This window comes from Furipterus horrens, unplaced genomic scaffold, assembly GCF_987537825.1.
Source record: "Furipterus horrens unplaced genomic scaffold, mFurHor1.1.pri manual_scaffold_17, whole genome shotgun sequence".
Lineage (NCBI taxonomy): Eukaryota > Metazoa > Chordata > Mammalia > Chiroptera > Furipteridae > Furipterus > Furipterus horrens.
The window spans coordinates 6,110,178-6,127,500 of record NW_028327187.1 but is presented as its reverse complement, the minus strand read 5'-3'; the positions used below and the strand labels follow the sequence as shown (position 1 = coordinate 6,127,500).

The following is a 17,323-nucleotide window of genomic DNA, read 5'->3' as shown; positions in this document are numbered from 1 at the left end:
AAGGCTATATAAAAGTTAAGTAATCGATTTCTCCAGATTCACTGTAATCCTTGCACAGTTAAGTGAAAAGCAAAAATAGTGTAACATTACTTTTTTTTAGAGGGTGTGTTATCTGAATTGTTTTTCTGGTCAATGCCCTAGGAATATACTCCGTACTGGTGGCTCTGATGGCCGGCAAGGCAGAAGTAAGATACAACCCTGCCGTTATACAAGCCGCAGCGATCGCCGAGTTCATCCGGGAGCTGGGGTTCGGCGCCGCCGTGATAGAAAACGCCGAAGAAGGAGATGGTGTTCTGGAACTCGTTGTAAGTAGCGATTTTAGCATAATTAATAAAATCGCCAGAACAGTTGAACAAGGATTCAGAAAAGAGTTTGCAAAGGAAATCAAAGTTGGGACAATGAGACATAAAAGGAAAATTATGGGAACAGGGAAATGGAAGGGAGAGATATGACTTATTGGTGGCCTTCAAGCATGGAATGGAAGAGATAATCATCCTATCTCTATCAGGAGCCAAAAAAGAAGAATGGGGTTTGAATGAATAAGTGAATATCAAGTTTGAAAAACATAATATGATTCTTACCTATAGCATGTTTAAAGAGTAAGTTCCAGATGCATTAAAGACTTAAGTTTTATAAGTGAAGTCATAAAATCAAGTGTAAGACGTATTGACTTACACCTGGTCTTAACCAAAAGGCCAAGAAGCAGTGGGGCACACTGGTTTAAATTGGACATTTTCTCCAATGCAGCAAGTCAAGTTTTATTTGTTTAACTTCAACAATTCAAATGAAAAATTTAACTCTGCACCAAAATAGATTCCAGCTCAAACAACAATTCAAATGTGAAAAATGGAACCGTGAAATTACTAGAAGAAAAATTTGAAACTTTTTTCAATGGTAGCATAAAAATTTCAAACATCAAAAAAGTCAAAAGAATTATACAGTGGGCACCCTTATACACACCACTGAGATTCTACAATTAATGTTTTACTATATCATACATCAGTCTACCAATCCATTGTGGAAATAATTTTAGACTCACAAAGAAGTTGCCAAAATAGTACAGAGAATTTCCATGTAGCCTCTACTCAATTTCCCCAATGATGGCTGCTAACCCATCATTTAATAAATAATATTAGAGTAGGCAGAGCCTTTCTAAATATCATATAAAACCCATAAATGAAAACATTGCTATATCAGATACATAGGATTTTCTTCTTGAGACAAAGGCAACAAAAAGTCAAAAGGCAAGTAAAATAATTGTAATAGACCTCACAGATGAAGGTTAATTTTCTTAACATATGAAGAACTGTTATAAATAAATAAGAACCAGCAGCCCAGAGGAAAGATGGTAAAGGCTATGAACTGACAGCTCACAGAAAAGCCAGAACAGTACCTCTTTAAACATAGAAAAAACTAAGCTCACTTGTAATAAGAGTAAAGCAAAGTTAAACTGCATTGAAATGCCATTTTGTACCTGTCAGATCTGTCGACATTTAACTTTTTTTTTGTTAACATTGTGTTTGTGATCTCTCATATGTTCCTCTTGTGGTGTCAATTGATATAAGCTCTCAACAGAGGAATTTGGCAGCATCTATCAGAAGTAAAGTTGTGCATAGCCTTTTCTTCAGAAGCTTCACTTAGAGGAAGTTATCAAACAGACGTTTGCATATGTATGAAATGACATATGTGTAAAGGTGTTCATTATATTATTGTTAATAATAGCAAAAGATAGGAAAAAACTAAATGTCAGTTAGTGGGGACTAGATCAATAAATTATGACATATCCATACTGTGGGACACTCAACTATTAAAAAGAATGGGTAGCCCTGGCTGTGGCTCAGTGGATTGAGGACCTGCCTGCAAACAGAAGGGTCGCGCTGGTTCGATTCCCAGTCAGGGCACGTGCCTGGGTTGTGGGCCAGGTCCTGGGTTGAGGGCACACAAGAGGCAACCAATCAGTGTACCTCTCTCACATCAATGTTTCTCTCCCTCCCTTTCTGCCTCCCTTTCCCTCTCTCTGAAAATAAATAAATAAGATCTTTAACAAAAAAAGATGCTCAACGTCACTAATTTTTTAAAGTTTTTAAAAACTAAAAATCTACCCATTCTTTTTGTAAAGATTTTATTTATTTATTTTCAGAGAGAGGGGAAGGGAGGGAGAAGGAGAGGGAGAGAAACATCACTGTGTTTGCCTCTTGCATGCCCCCAACTGGGGACCTGGCCCGCAACCCAGGCATGTGCCCTGACAGGGAATTGAACCGGTGACCCTTTGGTTCACAGGCCAGTGCTCAATCCACTGAGCCACACCAGCCACAGATGAATATCTTTTCATATATCATTGGCCATCTGTATGTCCTCTTTGGAGAAGTGTCTATTCAGTTCCCTTGCCTACTTTTTAATTGGACTGGATTTTTTTTTTGTTTGTTTTTTTGGTGTTGAGTTTTGTAAGTTTTTTTATAGCTCTTGGGTATTAACCCTTTATCAGGTATATCATTAGTGAATATCTACTTCCATTCAGTGGGTTATCTTTTCATTTTGTTGATGGTTTTCTCTGCTGTGTAAAAAACTTTTAAGTTTCATGCGGTCCCATTTGTTTCCCTTGCTCGAGGAGATAAAAAAAAATATTGCTAAGTGAAATGTCAGAGATTTTACTGCCTATGTTTTCCCCTAGGAGTTTTGTGGATTCGAGTCTTACATTTGATTCTCTAATCCATTTTGAATTTATTCTTTTTTATGTTCTTGAGAAGGTGGTCTAGTTTCATTTTTTTTGCATGCATCTGTCCAGTTGTTTCTAGCACCAATTTCCATATTTGTTTCTGGTAACTTTTCCCCAGTTTTATCATTGTTTTTTAGGGGAAACGAAATGATGAGCTCCTATAGTCATTCCAGATTTCCTGTCCCATGACTTTAGAATTCAGTACCCAACTAAGCTATATATGTCACCCAACACATAGGGCAAGATATAGTTTTAGACACATGTAGACCACTTTTGTCTTCTGTTAGCCTTCACTAAAAGTATTACTAAAAGTTATATGACTTAGCATAATGAAAAACTATCTAGAGAGAAGCAGGGCATTGAATACAAGAAACAATGAACCCTCACCAGGTAGCACAGTTGGTCGTATTATTCTGATATGCTAAGGTTGCGGGATTGATCGACAGTCAGGGCACAGACAAGAATCAACCAATAAATGCATAAATAAATGGAACAACAAATGAATGTTTCTCTCTCTCCCTCTCCCTTCCTCTCTTTCCCTCTCTCTCCCTCTCTCCTCCTCTGTCACCTCCTCTCTCTCTTACCCCTTTTCCTCTCTCAAATCAATCAATAAAAAAAGAAACAATGATTTGTCAAATTCTCTACAATGAGGAGAGACTTCTCCAAAGAGGACATACAAAAGAGGAAGACTTTTAATGAGATTCTCTTCTGTGTAACCTGTTGCAGCTGGACCATATCTTTGTTCAATCTGATATAAAAGTGTCCAAATGGTCACATATAAAGTATAATCATACTGCAGAAAGATCTTGTGTGTTTATCCCATTTTGCAAAGGTTATTTTCTTAAAGATTTTATTTATTTATTTTTAAAGAAGGGAGGGAGAAGGAAAGGGAGAGAAACATCGATGTGCAATAGATATAGTGATACGTTCCCTCTCACATGCCCCCAGCTGGGGACCTGGCCCACAACGCAGGCAGGTGCCCTGACTGGGGATTGAACCAGTGACCTTTCAGTTCACAGGCCGGCACTCAGTCCACTGAACCACACCAGCCAGGGCACAAGAGTTATTTTAATTTAAAGTAATAACTCATGTTTAATGGAGGAAAAAGTGTATTTCTGAATAACAATGCATTTTTCTTCAACAGGTGAGAGGAATGACGTGTGCCTCCTGTGTACATAAAATAGAATCTACCCTCACAAAACACACAGGGATTTTCTACTGCTCTGTGGCCCTGGCAACCAACAAAGCACATATTAAGTATGATCCAGAAATTATTGGCCCCAGAGATATTATTCACACAATTGAAGTAAGTGCCAATTTCTTTGTCCTTGCCTATTTAATCAGCACTCCTTTGAATTGCTTCTGATTTGTATCAGATGGATAGAATGAAAAGATCTGACACTGTTGTTTACTCTAGACAACATCTGTCTCAACAGTTAATGTAAATGTGCCTGCCTTTTGTTGGTGTTTGTCAGGAAGAGTTGGGCAAAGGGATGCTTGCACTATAAATCAGGAGCAGACTTAAAGGAGAAACACAAGGTATTCAAAAAGTATTTAGAAAATGTAAATGAAATAAAATTCGTTATGAGTAAGGTTGATCTTAATCACTGAGAAAGTGAAGCATCCTGCTAGATGCTTTGTTTATTAGGTCAAAGGAAATGATGTATTTTTATGGTAAGGTAAGAAATTTAAAAGACGAAACCTTTTCCTTTGTGATAAATTCATCTTGTATTCTACAGTGTATCTTCAGTGGTAATACATGTGGAAGTGCTTTAAAAGTTTTAATGTCATATAGCATTAGTGTTCTAATGATCTAAAGCATATTAATCGTTCAGATAAGATCTTATTAGGATAGATAATAGGACCATTAGCCTCTTTGTGAAGCTTGAATGTTTGAGCATCTACGATGTGTCAGTTACCAAGCTTCAACTCTAAATGTAATTCTCACAGCAATGCTGTCATCTTCATTTTGGAGGTGTAGAACCTCAGGATAAGAGATGTTAAGTTACTTGTCCAAAGTCAGATAGCTAGTAAATATCGTAGCTGGCATTTGAACCTAATCATTCAAACTCCAAAGCTCATGCCTGCTCTTTTTGCTGTACTGTACTGGGAACAAGTGTTAGGTGGCAGCATTGTTTTTAGCAGTTGAAAATATAGTGTGTTACTCTCTTTACTCATATGAGTCTTGCTTAGGTGTGGTTTTCTTTGAATACTTTGTTTCATTAACAAAAAGTTTTGTTTGTGTTCTTTTTTCTTAATTTCTTCTGAGAGTTCATTACCTCTGTATAGAAACAACAGGTTTCTACATTTAAACTTTGATTCCTGCAACTTTACTGAGTTTGTGTAATAGTTCTAATAGAATTTGGTGGAGTCTATAAGGGCTTTCTTTGTAAGGTATCATGTCTTCTGCACATAATGACAGTTTTACCTCTTCCTTTCCAGTTTGGATGCCTTTTATTTCTTTTTCTTGTCTGATTGCTGTGGCTAGCACTTCCAGTACTATGTTGAATAACAGTGGTGAAAGTGGGCATCCCTGTCTTGTTCCTGATCTTAGAAGAAGAGTTCGTATTTTCACCATTGAGTGTGGTGTTAGCTGTGGATTTGTCATATGGCTTTTATTATATTGAAGTATGTTTCTGTTATCCCCATTTTGTTGAGAGTATTCATATTAAAAACAGACATTGTATTTTGTCAAACACGTTTTCTGCATTTATTGAAATGATGATATGATTTTTATACTTGCTATTGTTGACGTGGTGTATCAAGTTGATTGATTAATGAGTATTGGATCATCCTTGTGTCTCAAGAATGAATCCCACATGGTCATGGTGTTTAATCCTTTTACTGTGTTGTTGAATTCAGTTTCCTAATATTTTGTTGAGAATTTTTGCATCTTATGTTCATCAGGTACTGTTCCTTCCTTTTAAATTTTTTGGTATAGTTTGAGGAGAGGTATTAATTCTCCTTCAGCTGTTTGGCGGAATTCACCTGTGAAGTCATCTGGTCCTGGACTTTTGATTGTTGGGAGTATTTTTTTTTTATTACTGATTCAATTTTGTTGCTAGTAATAAGTCTGTTAGGTTTTTTGTTTCTCCTGGTCCAGTCTTGGAAGGCTTTATGTTTCTAGAAATTTATCCATGTCTTCTAGGTTGTCCCATTTGTTGGCATATAATTGTTCACAGTATTCTTTTTTTTCTTTTTTTAATTCTCACCCAAGGACATGGTTATTGATTTTGCAGAGAGGAAAAGGGAGTGAGGGAGAGGAGGGGAGAGAAACCTTGATGTGCGAGAGAAAAACTTTGATTGGCTGCCTCTCACACACACCCCTACCTGGCACCAAACCTGAAACGTGGGCATGTGCCCTGACCGGGAATCACGACCTTTCAATTTACCGGACGATGCTCCAACCAACTGAGCCACACCGGCCAGGGCTGTTCATAGTATTCTTTTATTATTTTTTGCATTTTGGTAATGTCAGCTGTAATTTCTCCTGTTCATTTCTGGTTTTATCTGGGATCTTTTTTTCTTGATGAGTCTGGCTAAGGGTTTATCCGTGTTGCTATTTTTCTAATAGAAGAAGAATAAAGACTACACTATCCTAACCTTGTGTAATATATTTAGTGTGGTGCTAGATTTTGTGGCCTATTACTCAGTTTTCTGTACTTGTCAAGGGGATGGTCTAGGGGATGGATGGACAGATGTTAAAGCTAAATTTTTTAAAAGTGATTAATATACATCAATACTAGTAGTTTGATATTGTCTAAATATAAGATTTATGATTTTACTGCTGAATTCTGTCTTTGTCAAGTTATCAAGCATTCTATCAGCATGGCCAAGTAATACAGTCTGCTTTTTTTCCAAAATTACTTATTGGAGGACTTATTTTACTTTATTTTAATTAAATTTATTGAGGTGACATTGGTTAATAGGATCATACACGTTTCAAAAGCACATTTCTATGACACATGATCTATATATTGCATTGTGTGCCTACCATCCAAGGTCAAATAATCTCTCGTCACCATATATTAGAGCCCATACTCCCCTACCTCCTTCCCTCTTGCAACCACCACACGGTTGTCTGTGTCCGTGAGTGTCAGTTTTATATCCCACATATGAATGAAATCACATGGTCCTTAGGTTTTTCTCATTGAACTGTTTCACTTAACATGATATTCACAAGGTCTATTCATGTCGTTGAAAATGGCGGTATTTGTCTTTTCTTACATCTGAGTACTATTTCATTGTATACGCATACTGCATCTTAACCCAATCCGCTATCAAGGACACTCCAAGTCTCCAAGTCTTGGCCACCGTGAATAATGCTTCAGTGAATATAGGGGTACATATATCTTTACAAATATGTGTTTTTCAGTTTTTCGGGTAAACACCCAGGAGAGGAATTGCTGGGTCATATGTTAACTCTATTCTTAACATTTTGAGGAACTGTCAGACTGCCTTCCATAGTGACTGTACCAGTTTACCCTCCCACCAGCGGTGAATGAGGGTTCCTTTTCCCCACAACCTCTCCAGCACTTGTTATTACTTGTCTTGTTGGTGGGAGCCATTCTGATATGTGTGAGGTGGTAGCTCGTTGCAGTTTTGATTTGCTTTTCTCTAATAGCTGGTGAAGTTGAGCGTCTTTTCATATATCCGGTGGCCATTTTTGTGTCTTCTGGGCAGAAGTTCTGTTCAGGTCCTCTACCCATTTTTTAATTGGATTGTTTGTTTAGTGTTGAGTTTTATGAATTTTTAATATATTTTGGATATTAACCCTTTGTCAGAGCTGTTGTTTGCAAATAATCATCTCCCATTGGGTTGGTTGCCTTTTTGTTTTGTTGGTGATTTCTTTTGCTGTGCAGAAGGTTTTTAGTTTGATAAAGTCCCATTCATTTATTTTTGCCTTTACTTTCCTTGCCTTTGGGGTTAAATTCATAAAATGTTCTCTATGACTAAGGTCCATAAGTTTAGTACCTATGTTTTCTTCTGTGTAATTTATTGTTTCAGGTCTTATATTTAGGTTTTCATTTGATCCATTTTGAATTACCTTTTGTGCATTGGGACAAGCTGTAATCTAGTTTCATTTGTTTGCGTGTGGCTTTCCGATTTTCCCAGCACCCTTTATTGAAGAGACTTTCTTTTACTCTATTGTGTATCTTTCGCTCCTTTGTCTAAAATTATTTTCTCACGGATTTCTTTTAGAGCTTAGGTTTTGAAGCTTCTTTGGTCAAGAAGGATCGGTCAGCAAGCCATCTAGACCATAAGCGAGAGATAAGACAGTAAGTACTTTTGGAATGTCAGTGATGTTACAAATTTAACATCCTGTGAGCATGTGAGTTTTTACAATTAGCATCCTTAAACTTGGCAGAGTGCTCATAACTTGTATTTATCTATAGTACATAGACTCTTGAACCATTAGGAGCTTCCTAAAAGGATTTTTTTTCTTTTCTACATAAGATGGAGGCAGTCCTTCCTTGTGAGCCTATTCTTCTGTATTCCTGTAATGGGGCTGATGATTTATATGATGGTTATGGACCACCACCTTGCAACTCTTCATCATAATCAGAACATGAGTCAAGAAGAAATGGCCCGTATTCATTCTTCTATGTTCCTGGAACGCCAGATCCTGCCAGGATTGTCCATTATGAATTTGCTATCCTTTTTATTGTGTGTACCTGTACAGGCAAGTGAAATGTTAGCTAGTATATTTAGTAATATTGAAAAAGAGCTGAAATGAGGCAGGCAAGGCTATTTCCAATCGGAAAGCAGATGTTAGCCAGAAGCCGATCATTTTATGCATCTTAAACTGAGTTGTTAAAGTAGATAATAAATTACACTGAACCCATAAAGATATTATTTAATGACAAAGCAGACATGAGTTAAATTTGTATTCAGATATGAATTTGGTGTTCATATCTGCTATGGTATATAATATGGTATATAACTTTATATTTAAAATTGTAACAATAAAATATATTTTGTTTATATATTTAATATTTGAAACTTAACTCTATTCACACTAATGATATTAAATACATATTTCATTATTATAATTATTTTATTATATTATTACTTTTATTGTCTTTTCCGGGCCCTTAAATTTATTGCCTTCTATATATTTTCAACTTTTTTTTGAGATAAATTCTTACTGTGGAACACTTCCATCTAAAAAATGTATTCCTTTTTCTTATTCTTGTAAAGAGCAATAATGATTTTTTAAAAAATCTTAGTATGTTTCTCTCTACTAAAGAAAAATAAGCTTTTCAGTTATGTTTACTAACAGAACCAGCCAACAGATGTAATAGCTTGTGATATACCACTTAGGTTGAATTTTGGAAAGGGGGAGGTGAATTTTATATTAAAAAATCCTTGTCAAAATAACAGAATTCTTTTCCTAGTTCTTGTTTTTGCTAGAATCCAAGAAAATTCTAGAAACCATCTGAGTTTCTATTATGGAATATCCATTGGACCATAAATATAGCTGCCAAGGGCTTGTGCAGCAATTTGAATCCTTGCCCACCCATATCTGCTAAACTACAAACTATTGTTTCAGCTTAAAGTTTATCTTTAGTGTTTATGGATTAGGTAAAAGCCAAAGGAAGTTAACAGGAATACTGTACTGTAGTTTATAAGGTATATATGTGAATTTCAGTTTTTTTTTTAAAAAGCAATGATGGTGATTTGTATATTACAGTTTTTCGGAGGCTGGAAATTCTACGCCCAGGCCTACAAAGCACTGAGGCATAGAACTGCGAACATGGACGTGCTGATTGTGCTGGCCACCACCATTGCATTTCTCTACTCTTTGGTTATTCTTCTGGTTGCAATGTGCGAGAGAGCCACCGTCAACCCTATTACCTTCTTTGACACACCTCCTATGCTCTTCGTGTTTATTGCACTAGGCCGCTGGCTGGAGCATATAGCAAAGGTAAAGTCCGAAAAGGTGACATTTGCTGAAATCTTGGGTGGATCAATGGCCACAATATTTTCTAGACCAACTATTGGAAATATCTATTGATTTATGCAGTTAATTATTTACTTAAAGAAGTATTTGTTTTTGTTTGGCAATAGTTTAAGTATTCCTTTAGAAGATTTACCAAATTTGTGGGATGAATATTGTAGATAGTAGAGTGCATCCATGTTTATTTGAAGAGAGGGGCGTTTGAGAACTACTTATTTTATTGATATTGTATGATTAATGGAAAAATTGATGTGACTACAGGATTTAAAATAATGGTGGAAAAATGTTACCCATCATTTAATACTATAATGGAAATCGCTTTGTAATCCTATTCCACATATGTTTATATTTTCTAGACTCGGAAACATAGTATTATGTACCACTTTGTACACTTAACACTATAAAGATTCCCCCCCCCCAATTTTCTCAGTCTAGATATTTATTTGGCATTTCTGAACAATATTCTGTCAAATCAATGTGCTGTAATTTACTAAACCATTTTGGTTTTGTTCTCAATCAGATTGTTTCCAGTTTTTAATTTGAGATAAACCTGCATTAAACATATGCATGTTTAATGTCCTCTCTATTGAATTGGTGTCTTAGGATAAATCACAAAGCATACGGTTAAAAGACATAACTCTTTCTGTGGCTTATGCTGCAAGCTGAAACAGTTTTTGCCAGCAAGGGTAAGTCAGTGAGGTAGTCTTACTACCACTTCATCAGTGCTGACTCATGTCTAAAATCTTGCTAAGTTAGTAGGCATGAAATGGTAGCACAGGGTTGCTTTACGTTGCATTTATTCCATTAATAACAGGGATAAACATTTTTCTACACATCAGGTATTATATTTCTTCTTAAAGGAATCGATTTTTCACACCCTTTGGCCACGTACCTGTTGGGTTCCTGATGTTTTTCTTATTAATTTACATTATTTATACATTATAGCTAATTATACATTTAATATTTTGTGTACTTCATATTTTTGAAGTGAAATATTTTCTGATTTGAGCTAATTAATATTGCTAAAACTGTCTTTTGGATAAATATTAAAGATTATATCTTAATTTTAGGTAAGACCTGGTCTCCTTCTTCCTTAGGATTATTGACTTTTTTTTTTTAATAGGGCAAGACATCAGAGGCTCTTGCCAAGCTAATTTCACTGCAAGCTACAGAAGCAACTATTGTAACTCTTGACTCTGATAATATCCTGTTGAGGTATTTATCTTCATTCTTTGCACTTTTCTTTTTTAACCCCTTATGAAAATATCAAATGTACTCAGAAGTAGAGAGAAGAGTATAATGAATGAACATAATCCATCTCCCAGATTTAACAGTTATTCACATTTGCCAGACATTACTTCATCTATACATTCTGTCTTTGTTTTATTTGTTGCAGTAGTTGTTTAAAGTAAATCCAGTCATATCATTTTACTGCTAAATATTCCATTGATATCTCTAAAGAAAGAACATATCCTTATATAACTATAACAGCATATTGCATCTAATAAAATGAACAAAAGCTCCTTAATATCACTTCATATGCAGTTCATGTTCACATTTCTCCCATTGTCTCCAAAATTTTTTTTTAATAATTTATTTATTTGTTTCTTTATTTTACTTTATTTTATTTTTTTTTATTAGAGAGAGGGGAAAGGAGAAAGAGAGGGAGAGAAACATCACTGTGTGCTTGCCTCTCATGCGCCCCCAACTGGGGACCTGACCTGCAACCCAGGCATGTGCCCTGACTGGGAATTGAACCAGCGACACTTGGCTCGCAGGCCGACGCTCAATCCACTGAGCCACAGCAGCCAGGGCCTTCCAAAATGTTTTAAGTTGCATTGTTTGAAATGGAATTCAAACAAAGTCCATTTGTCGTTACATTTTCTTTTACTCGAGAGCAGCTCATCCTTCTCCTTTTCCCTCCTTCTTTCCTACCATTTTCCCTCTCCATACATTTGACTTGTTAAAGAAACGTCCATCAGTTGTCTGTTCAATGTCCCCCAGTCCAGATTTGTGTCTTTGCTTCCTTGGGGTGTGACTTGACTTGTTTTATAACTGCTGTGTTACCTATAAACTGGAAGTTAGCACTAAAGGCTAGATTAGATTTCATTCTTTTGTATTTCTCATTTGTACACGTACAGAATTCTTTCAGCAAATTTAGACAACAAACACATTGTTCAGTTGAGTAAAACCCATTCCATTATTTTCTGAAGTTTTCTTTTATTTGTTCAGTGAGCCTTTAATAGATACTTAGTGTGCCTACTTGGTGCCAGGTTCTGAGCTGTTTCCCACCAGAGAACAGCACTGACATTGGTTCCTAGCTGACATGTTGGTTTCCCGCTTCCATTGCTAACAATTTTGGAGCCAGAAGCTTGATATGAACTAAAAAGCTTGTATGGGAAAATCAGTGTGAGAAGCATATTGTCATAATGCTTTTCATTTTAACTCATTTCCAGTGAGGAACAAGTGGATGTAGAACTTGTACAACGTGGAGACATCATTAAAGTGGTTCCAGGAGGCAAATTTCCGGTGGATGGTCGCGTTATTGAAGGCCATTCTATGGTGGATGAGTCCCTCATCACAGGTTTGTTCTTTCAGAGGCTCATGAAAGTGAAGCGAATCCAAACTGTTCATGAAAAATAATCATGAGTCCTGGCTAGTGTGGCTGAGTGGATTGAGTGCCGGCCTGTGAACCAAAGGGTCACTGGTTCAATTCCCAGTCAGGCCACATGCCTGCGTTGCAGGCCAGGTCCCCAGTTGGGGGCACGTGAGAGGCAAGCACACAGTGATGTTTCTCTCCCTCTCTTTCTCCCTCCTTTCCCTTGAGGGGTTCCTTGACCAGCAGGAACCCCGGTGTGCATGGAAATGATCCAGAAAACTGTCTGCCTGTTCTGGGAAGCAAAGAGTGAGCAATCTCATAGAGGAGAATGCTCCCGATCCTTCCCTAGAGCCCAGTTTTATTTAGTAGCCTTCCTGCAGGAATCTTGACAAGCATGATATGTCTGCTAAGTCAAACAGGATGAGGGTAAATCATTTAACAAAGTTTTGAATACCCCGTGGGAAGGTCAGCCTGGCACCAGATGATTACTACCTCTTTTTATTACTTCGCTATTATGTTATCAGAAAGGTGTGACTTCCCTGAGACTGCTTTCAGCCTGGATTTTATTGCCTCTGTTTTCAGGGCATAGTGCAGGGTGGGGGCGGGGGTTGGGTCACAATCTTCTGAACCAATGCCGTTCGTCCCCCACATTCCCTCTCTCTAAAAATAAATGAATAAAATCTTTAGACAGAAAAAAAAAATAGCCATGAAAGGTGAAGAGCTTTTTATAGAAACTCGAATGAGTAAATAACAAGCAAAGAGAATATGAATTCTTTTTAAGACTGTACTAAACCAATTTATGCAGATTTACAGTGTGGTTTTAGTGATGCTAGTGAAGGCTGTTTTTGCTGAGAATTGTTAATTGTGGGAATGTATAACCGAAGGAAACTGTCTGATTCTTCCGCGGAGCCCAGCAGACTTTGGCAGATTTACCTGACCCAACGCCCGTTTTGTCTTCCTGCCCTAAACACTGTGCTGGTCTGAGCTTGGGTAGGACTCCAGGTTTTCCACGTCGGTGTCTGCTCTAGGAGAGCAGGACTGTAGTCGTTTTAGAGATAACTAAGGCCAGGCTGGAGAAGAAGCATGGAACTCACCTTTCGTGCCTCAGCCCTCAGGAGAGTGCCAGCAGAGGCGTAGATTACAAACCAGGTGGACGTAATTTAGGAGTCTGGGTTTCTCAGTAAGGGTGCTACTGCGACCATGGATGGGACAACTCGGAGTTCTGGGGGGACTCTCTTGCACACTGTAGTACATTTGGTGTCATTGACCCTGACCCACTAAATTGAAGTAGCGGTACCGCGTGCCTCATTAGCAGGCGTTACAAACAAGAACTCCCTCCGGCATTTAGGAATGGTCCTTAGGAATAGACTGAGAACCAGTGACATAAGACTAGGGTGGACCGGCTCCAAACGGATCTTCCGACAAAGAGCTAGCGTATTAGGGTTTGTCAGTGTCATGACTGTCTGCCTGCATTTGGGCCAGAAGTGACATAAGCGAACAGGGGGGCAGGTTCCACGTGCGCATTTGTCCAGCTTCTGGTGCACACATTAAGAACCTCCTTTCCAGGGAATTTTTGACAATGAACACATAACGGTATGTTTCAAGGTATTGCTCATTTCTGCTCCCCAACTCTTATCTTTTACTCCTTATGCAGGGGAGGCAATGCCTGTGGCTAAGAAATCTGGCAGCACAGTGATTGCCGGCTCCATTAACCAGAATGGGTCACTGCTTATCCGTGCGACCCACGTCGGGGCAGACACGACCCTTTCCCAGATCGTCAAACTTGTGGAGGAGGCACAAACATCAAAGGTAACTTCGCAGGAGAAACAAAGTGTTTTCTTTAAAGCCCACTCAATATAAATGTTTATGTAGTTTTCGTATTTTCCTTTGATTATGTAATCCTATTTGCATTGATACGGAGTTGATCAAAATAGTTCCGTTTGTGCTCTGTTCGTTATGAAAAGGAGACTCTGATTTATGCATTGTTATTGTTGTTGTTGTTGTTATTATTATTATTATTATTATTATTATTACATTCTAGGCTCCTATCCAGCAGTTTGCAGACAAACTCAGTGGCTACTTTGTTCCGTTTATTGTTATTATTTCCATTGCTACCCTCCTGGTTTGGATTGTAATTGGATTTCTGAATTTTCAAGTTGTCGAAACCTACTTTCCTGTAAGTAACATGTACTGATTCTTTACCATTTGTCAAACAGTTCATGAATTTTTTGCATTAGTCATTAATTGGAAAATAACCTTAATAATCACTAGTATGTTTAAGGCACCGGAGGGGAAGGGGGATAAGAATAGTATCAATATTCCTGTAAATATAAAAGATTCCCTTTTGCCAAGGTTTCTTTCACTAGGACTCGGGATTTTCCCAAAGCAAGTACTGAACTTTTACATTCCATACCTGGTCTCCTTTCCAGCATGATTTTGTTTCCACAAAGGACTGTAGACATTAAACAAAACCTTGGGCTGTCAGCTCAGCCACATATCATCTGCATGATCTTGGGTCAACTTAATTTCCCTCTGAGCTTCATTTTCCTCCTGTATACAGTGAGATTTTAATAAGCCCACCCTGCGTAACTTCTAGTTGTTGTGAAAGTTCAGTCAGATGATATAGTGGAAACACTTAATAATTTATTACATGCTTTATAAATATAAGATCATTTTAGTGCGCGCTTCTGTCTCATTCTTCGATAGTCCCTACAGCATGGTGTCATAAGGTGATAAAGTGGACCTGGACTGTTCCCCACTTTAGAAATACAATGTTTAAGTCACTTCAACAGCCTCAGTTTTGTCATCTGTAATACAGTGATAATAACACCTAAACTGCAGTATTGGAATTAGTGTAGGTGAAAAAATGCACATATAATGCATATGAAAACAACAACTTAGATGTTTAGGAAAGTCCCCTGTAATTCTGTTACTGTATAGATATTCAATTCTTAGATGAACACTTAGTTTAAGTATTTAAGAACTTAGTAAGAAACTAGTGCTGTAAGAAAGAAGGAACTCCTGCCATTTGCGACAACATGGATGGAACTAGAGAGAATTATGCTAAGTGAAATAAGCCAGGCAAAGAAAGACAAATACCATATGATATCACCCAATACAGGAAACTAATGAAAAATGCAAACAAATGGGCAAAATGGAACCAGAGACATGGAAACAAAAACCAGACTAACAGTGACCAGTGGGGAGGGGGGAGGGAGAAGGGAGTAAGAAGGGGAAGGGTGTAGTCTAAGAACATGCATGAATGACCCATGGGCATGGACAACTGGGTAACGGGGTGGGGATGGACTGTGGGAGAAGGGGTGGGTGGGGTGTGGGGGGAGCAATGGGGGAAACAAGTGGGACAACTGTAGTAGAAAATCAATCAATAAATTTAAAAAAAACACCGTTTCAATTAGAAACAGTTACTGAAACAACTACCTGGAAGCGTTGAAATTTAAAACTGGAATTCAGAGGCATTATTATGCAAAATAATTAGTACTTGAATTTTTCTTAAGTTATATAAGAATTATTTAGGTAATAAAAGAAAAAAGAAACTAGTGCTATAAAACCACTGCTACTAAGAAAGTCTTACTTTGTTGTTTCTTTATTTTAGAAAGTCCTGTTCTATACACTGCTTTTAGACTGTTTGCTCTTCAAGTAAAGAATAAGTAGAATCATAACTGTGTATCCCATGATATGGTCATTAGTATAATATTGAGAAGTTTCTTTAAATGATTCGTGATGGTTAAGTACACATTGAACAAGAGGATTGCTGGGAGGTATTTTGGAATATATATCATGAGTTCAGGGGATCTTAGCAGCTTTTCCCTAATACAGTCAATCATATTCACCCACACAAATATTCAATGCCGTAACAGCCGTACTACCTGATATACTCAGTTCACATTATTACGTCCAAAAGAATTTTATTGAGATGCGATTAAGCTCCCATTACAAGCTGGATGATTTTTTCCCCATTGTGTTCAGGAAATACTGTCAAAGGCAGATTTATGGTCTTGGTATACAGAGGTTCAGAATTCATTTTGTTTAGGATCAAATTTGTTGAGAATTAGGTCCAATGTTTGCAGCTATTTTTTAAAACATTTTATTTATTTATTGGTAGAGATGGGGGAAAGGGATGGAGAAAGAGAGGGAGAGAGCCCTAGCTGCTTTGGCTCAGTGGATTGAGCAGCAGCTTGGGAACTGAAGGGTCACTGGTTCAATTCTCAGTCAGGGCACATGCCTTACCGATTTTTCTCTCCCTGTCTTTCTCCTTCCCTTTCCCTCTCTTTAAAAATAAATAAATAAAATATTTTTAAAAATAGCATCAAAAAGAGAGACACAAGTAAAAACAAGTAAAAAGCATGTGCTTTCATACATTTTTACAAATTGTACTTGTGAATGTGGTCATCACTCAGGTTAAGAAACCATACACTGCCAGCACCTGCAAAGACCTGCTCCCCTCCCAGCCCCCTCTGATCAATAACTCACCCCTCAAAAATTACCATATCAGCCCTGACTGGTGTGGCTCAGTGGATTGAGCGTCGGCCTGCAAACCAAGTGTCACTGATTTGATTCCCAGTCGGGGCACATGACTAGGTTGCACGTTAGGTCCCCAGTTGGGGGCGCGAGTGAGAGACAACCACACAGAGATGTTTCTCTCCCTCTCTTTCTCCTTTCCTCTCTCTCTAAAAACAGATAAACAAACAAACAAAAAAGAATATAACCATATCTTGTGCTCGCTTCGGCAGCACATATACTAAAATTAGAACAATACAGAGAAGATTAGCATGGCCCCTACGCAAGAATGATACGCAAATTCGTGAAGCGTTCCTTATTTTTATAAATGACCCACGGACATGGACAACGGGGTGGGGATTGACTGTGGGAGAGGGGTGGGCGGGGTGAGGGGAAGCGATGGGGAAACAAGTGGGACAACTGTCATAGAAAAAACAAACAAGAAAGAAAGAATAACCATACTTAGACTTTTGCTATAGGCTCCATGTTCGTGTTTCCTTCAGTCTTCTATGTTGAAACCTAATTTCCA

General features: G+C 37.7%; 1 protein-coding gene and 1 non-coding gene across 2 annotated transcripts in view; both read left to right on the top strand.

The window, feature by feature from the left end:
- The window catches only part of ATP7A (ATPase copper transporting alpha), a 91,455-nt gene that overhangs the window by 52,318 nt on the left and 21,814 nt on the right, over positions 1 to 17,323 (top strand). Inside the window, exons 6-14 of the mRNA XM_090265202.1 lie at positions 142 to 305; positions 3,861 to 4,022; positions 7,919 to 7,995; positions 8,174 to 8,399; positions 9,411 to 9,644; positions 10,801 to 10,892; positions 12,134 to 12,261; positions 13,931 to 14,085; positions 14,318 to 14,452. Coding sequence (XP_090121328.1) covers positions 142 to 305; positions 3,861 to 4,022; positions 7,919 to 7,995; positions 8,174 to 8,399; positions 9,411 to 9,644; positions 10,801 to 10,892; positions 12,134 to 12,261; positions 13,931 to 14,085; positions 14,318 to 14,452 — 1,373 coding nt within the window. The remainder of the gene's footprint in view (positions 1 to 141; positions 306 to 3,860; positions 4,023 to 7,918; positions 7,996 to 8,173; positions 8,400 to 9,410; positions 9,645 to 10,800; positions 10,893 to 12,133; positions 12,262 to 13,930; positions 14,086 to 14,317; positions 14,453 to 17,323) is intronic.
- Positions 17,012 to 17,118, top strand: LOC149990405 (U6 spliceosomal RNA). The gene has a single exon (XR_016508697.1). It is a non-coding gene; the product is annotated as a U6 spliceosomal RNA (small nuclear RNA).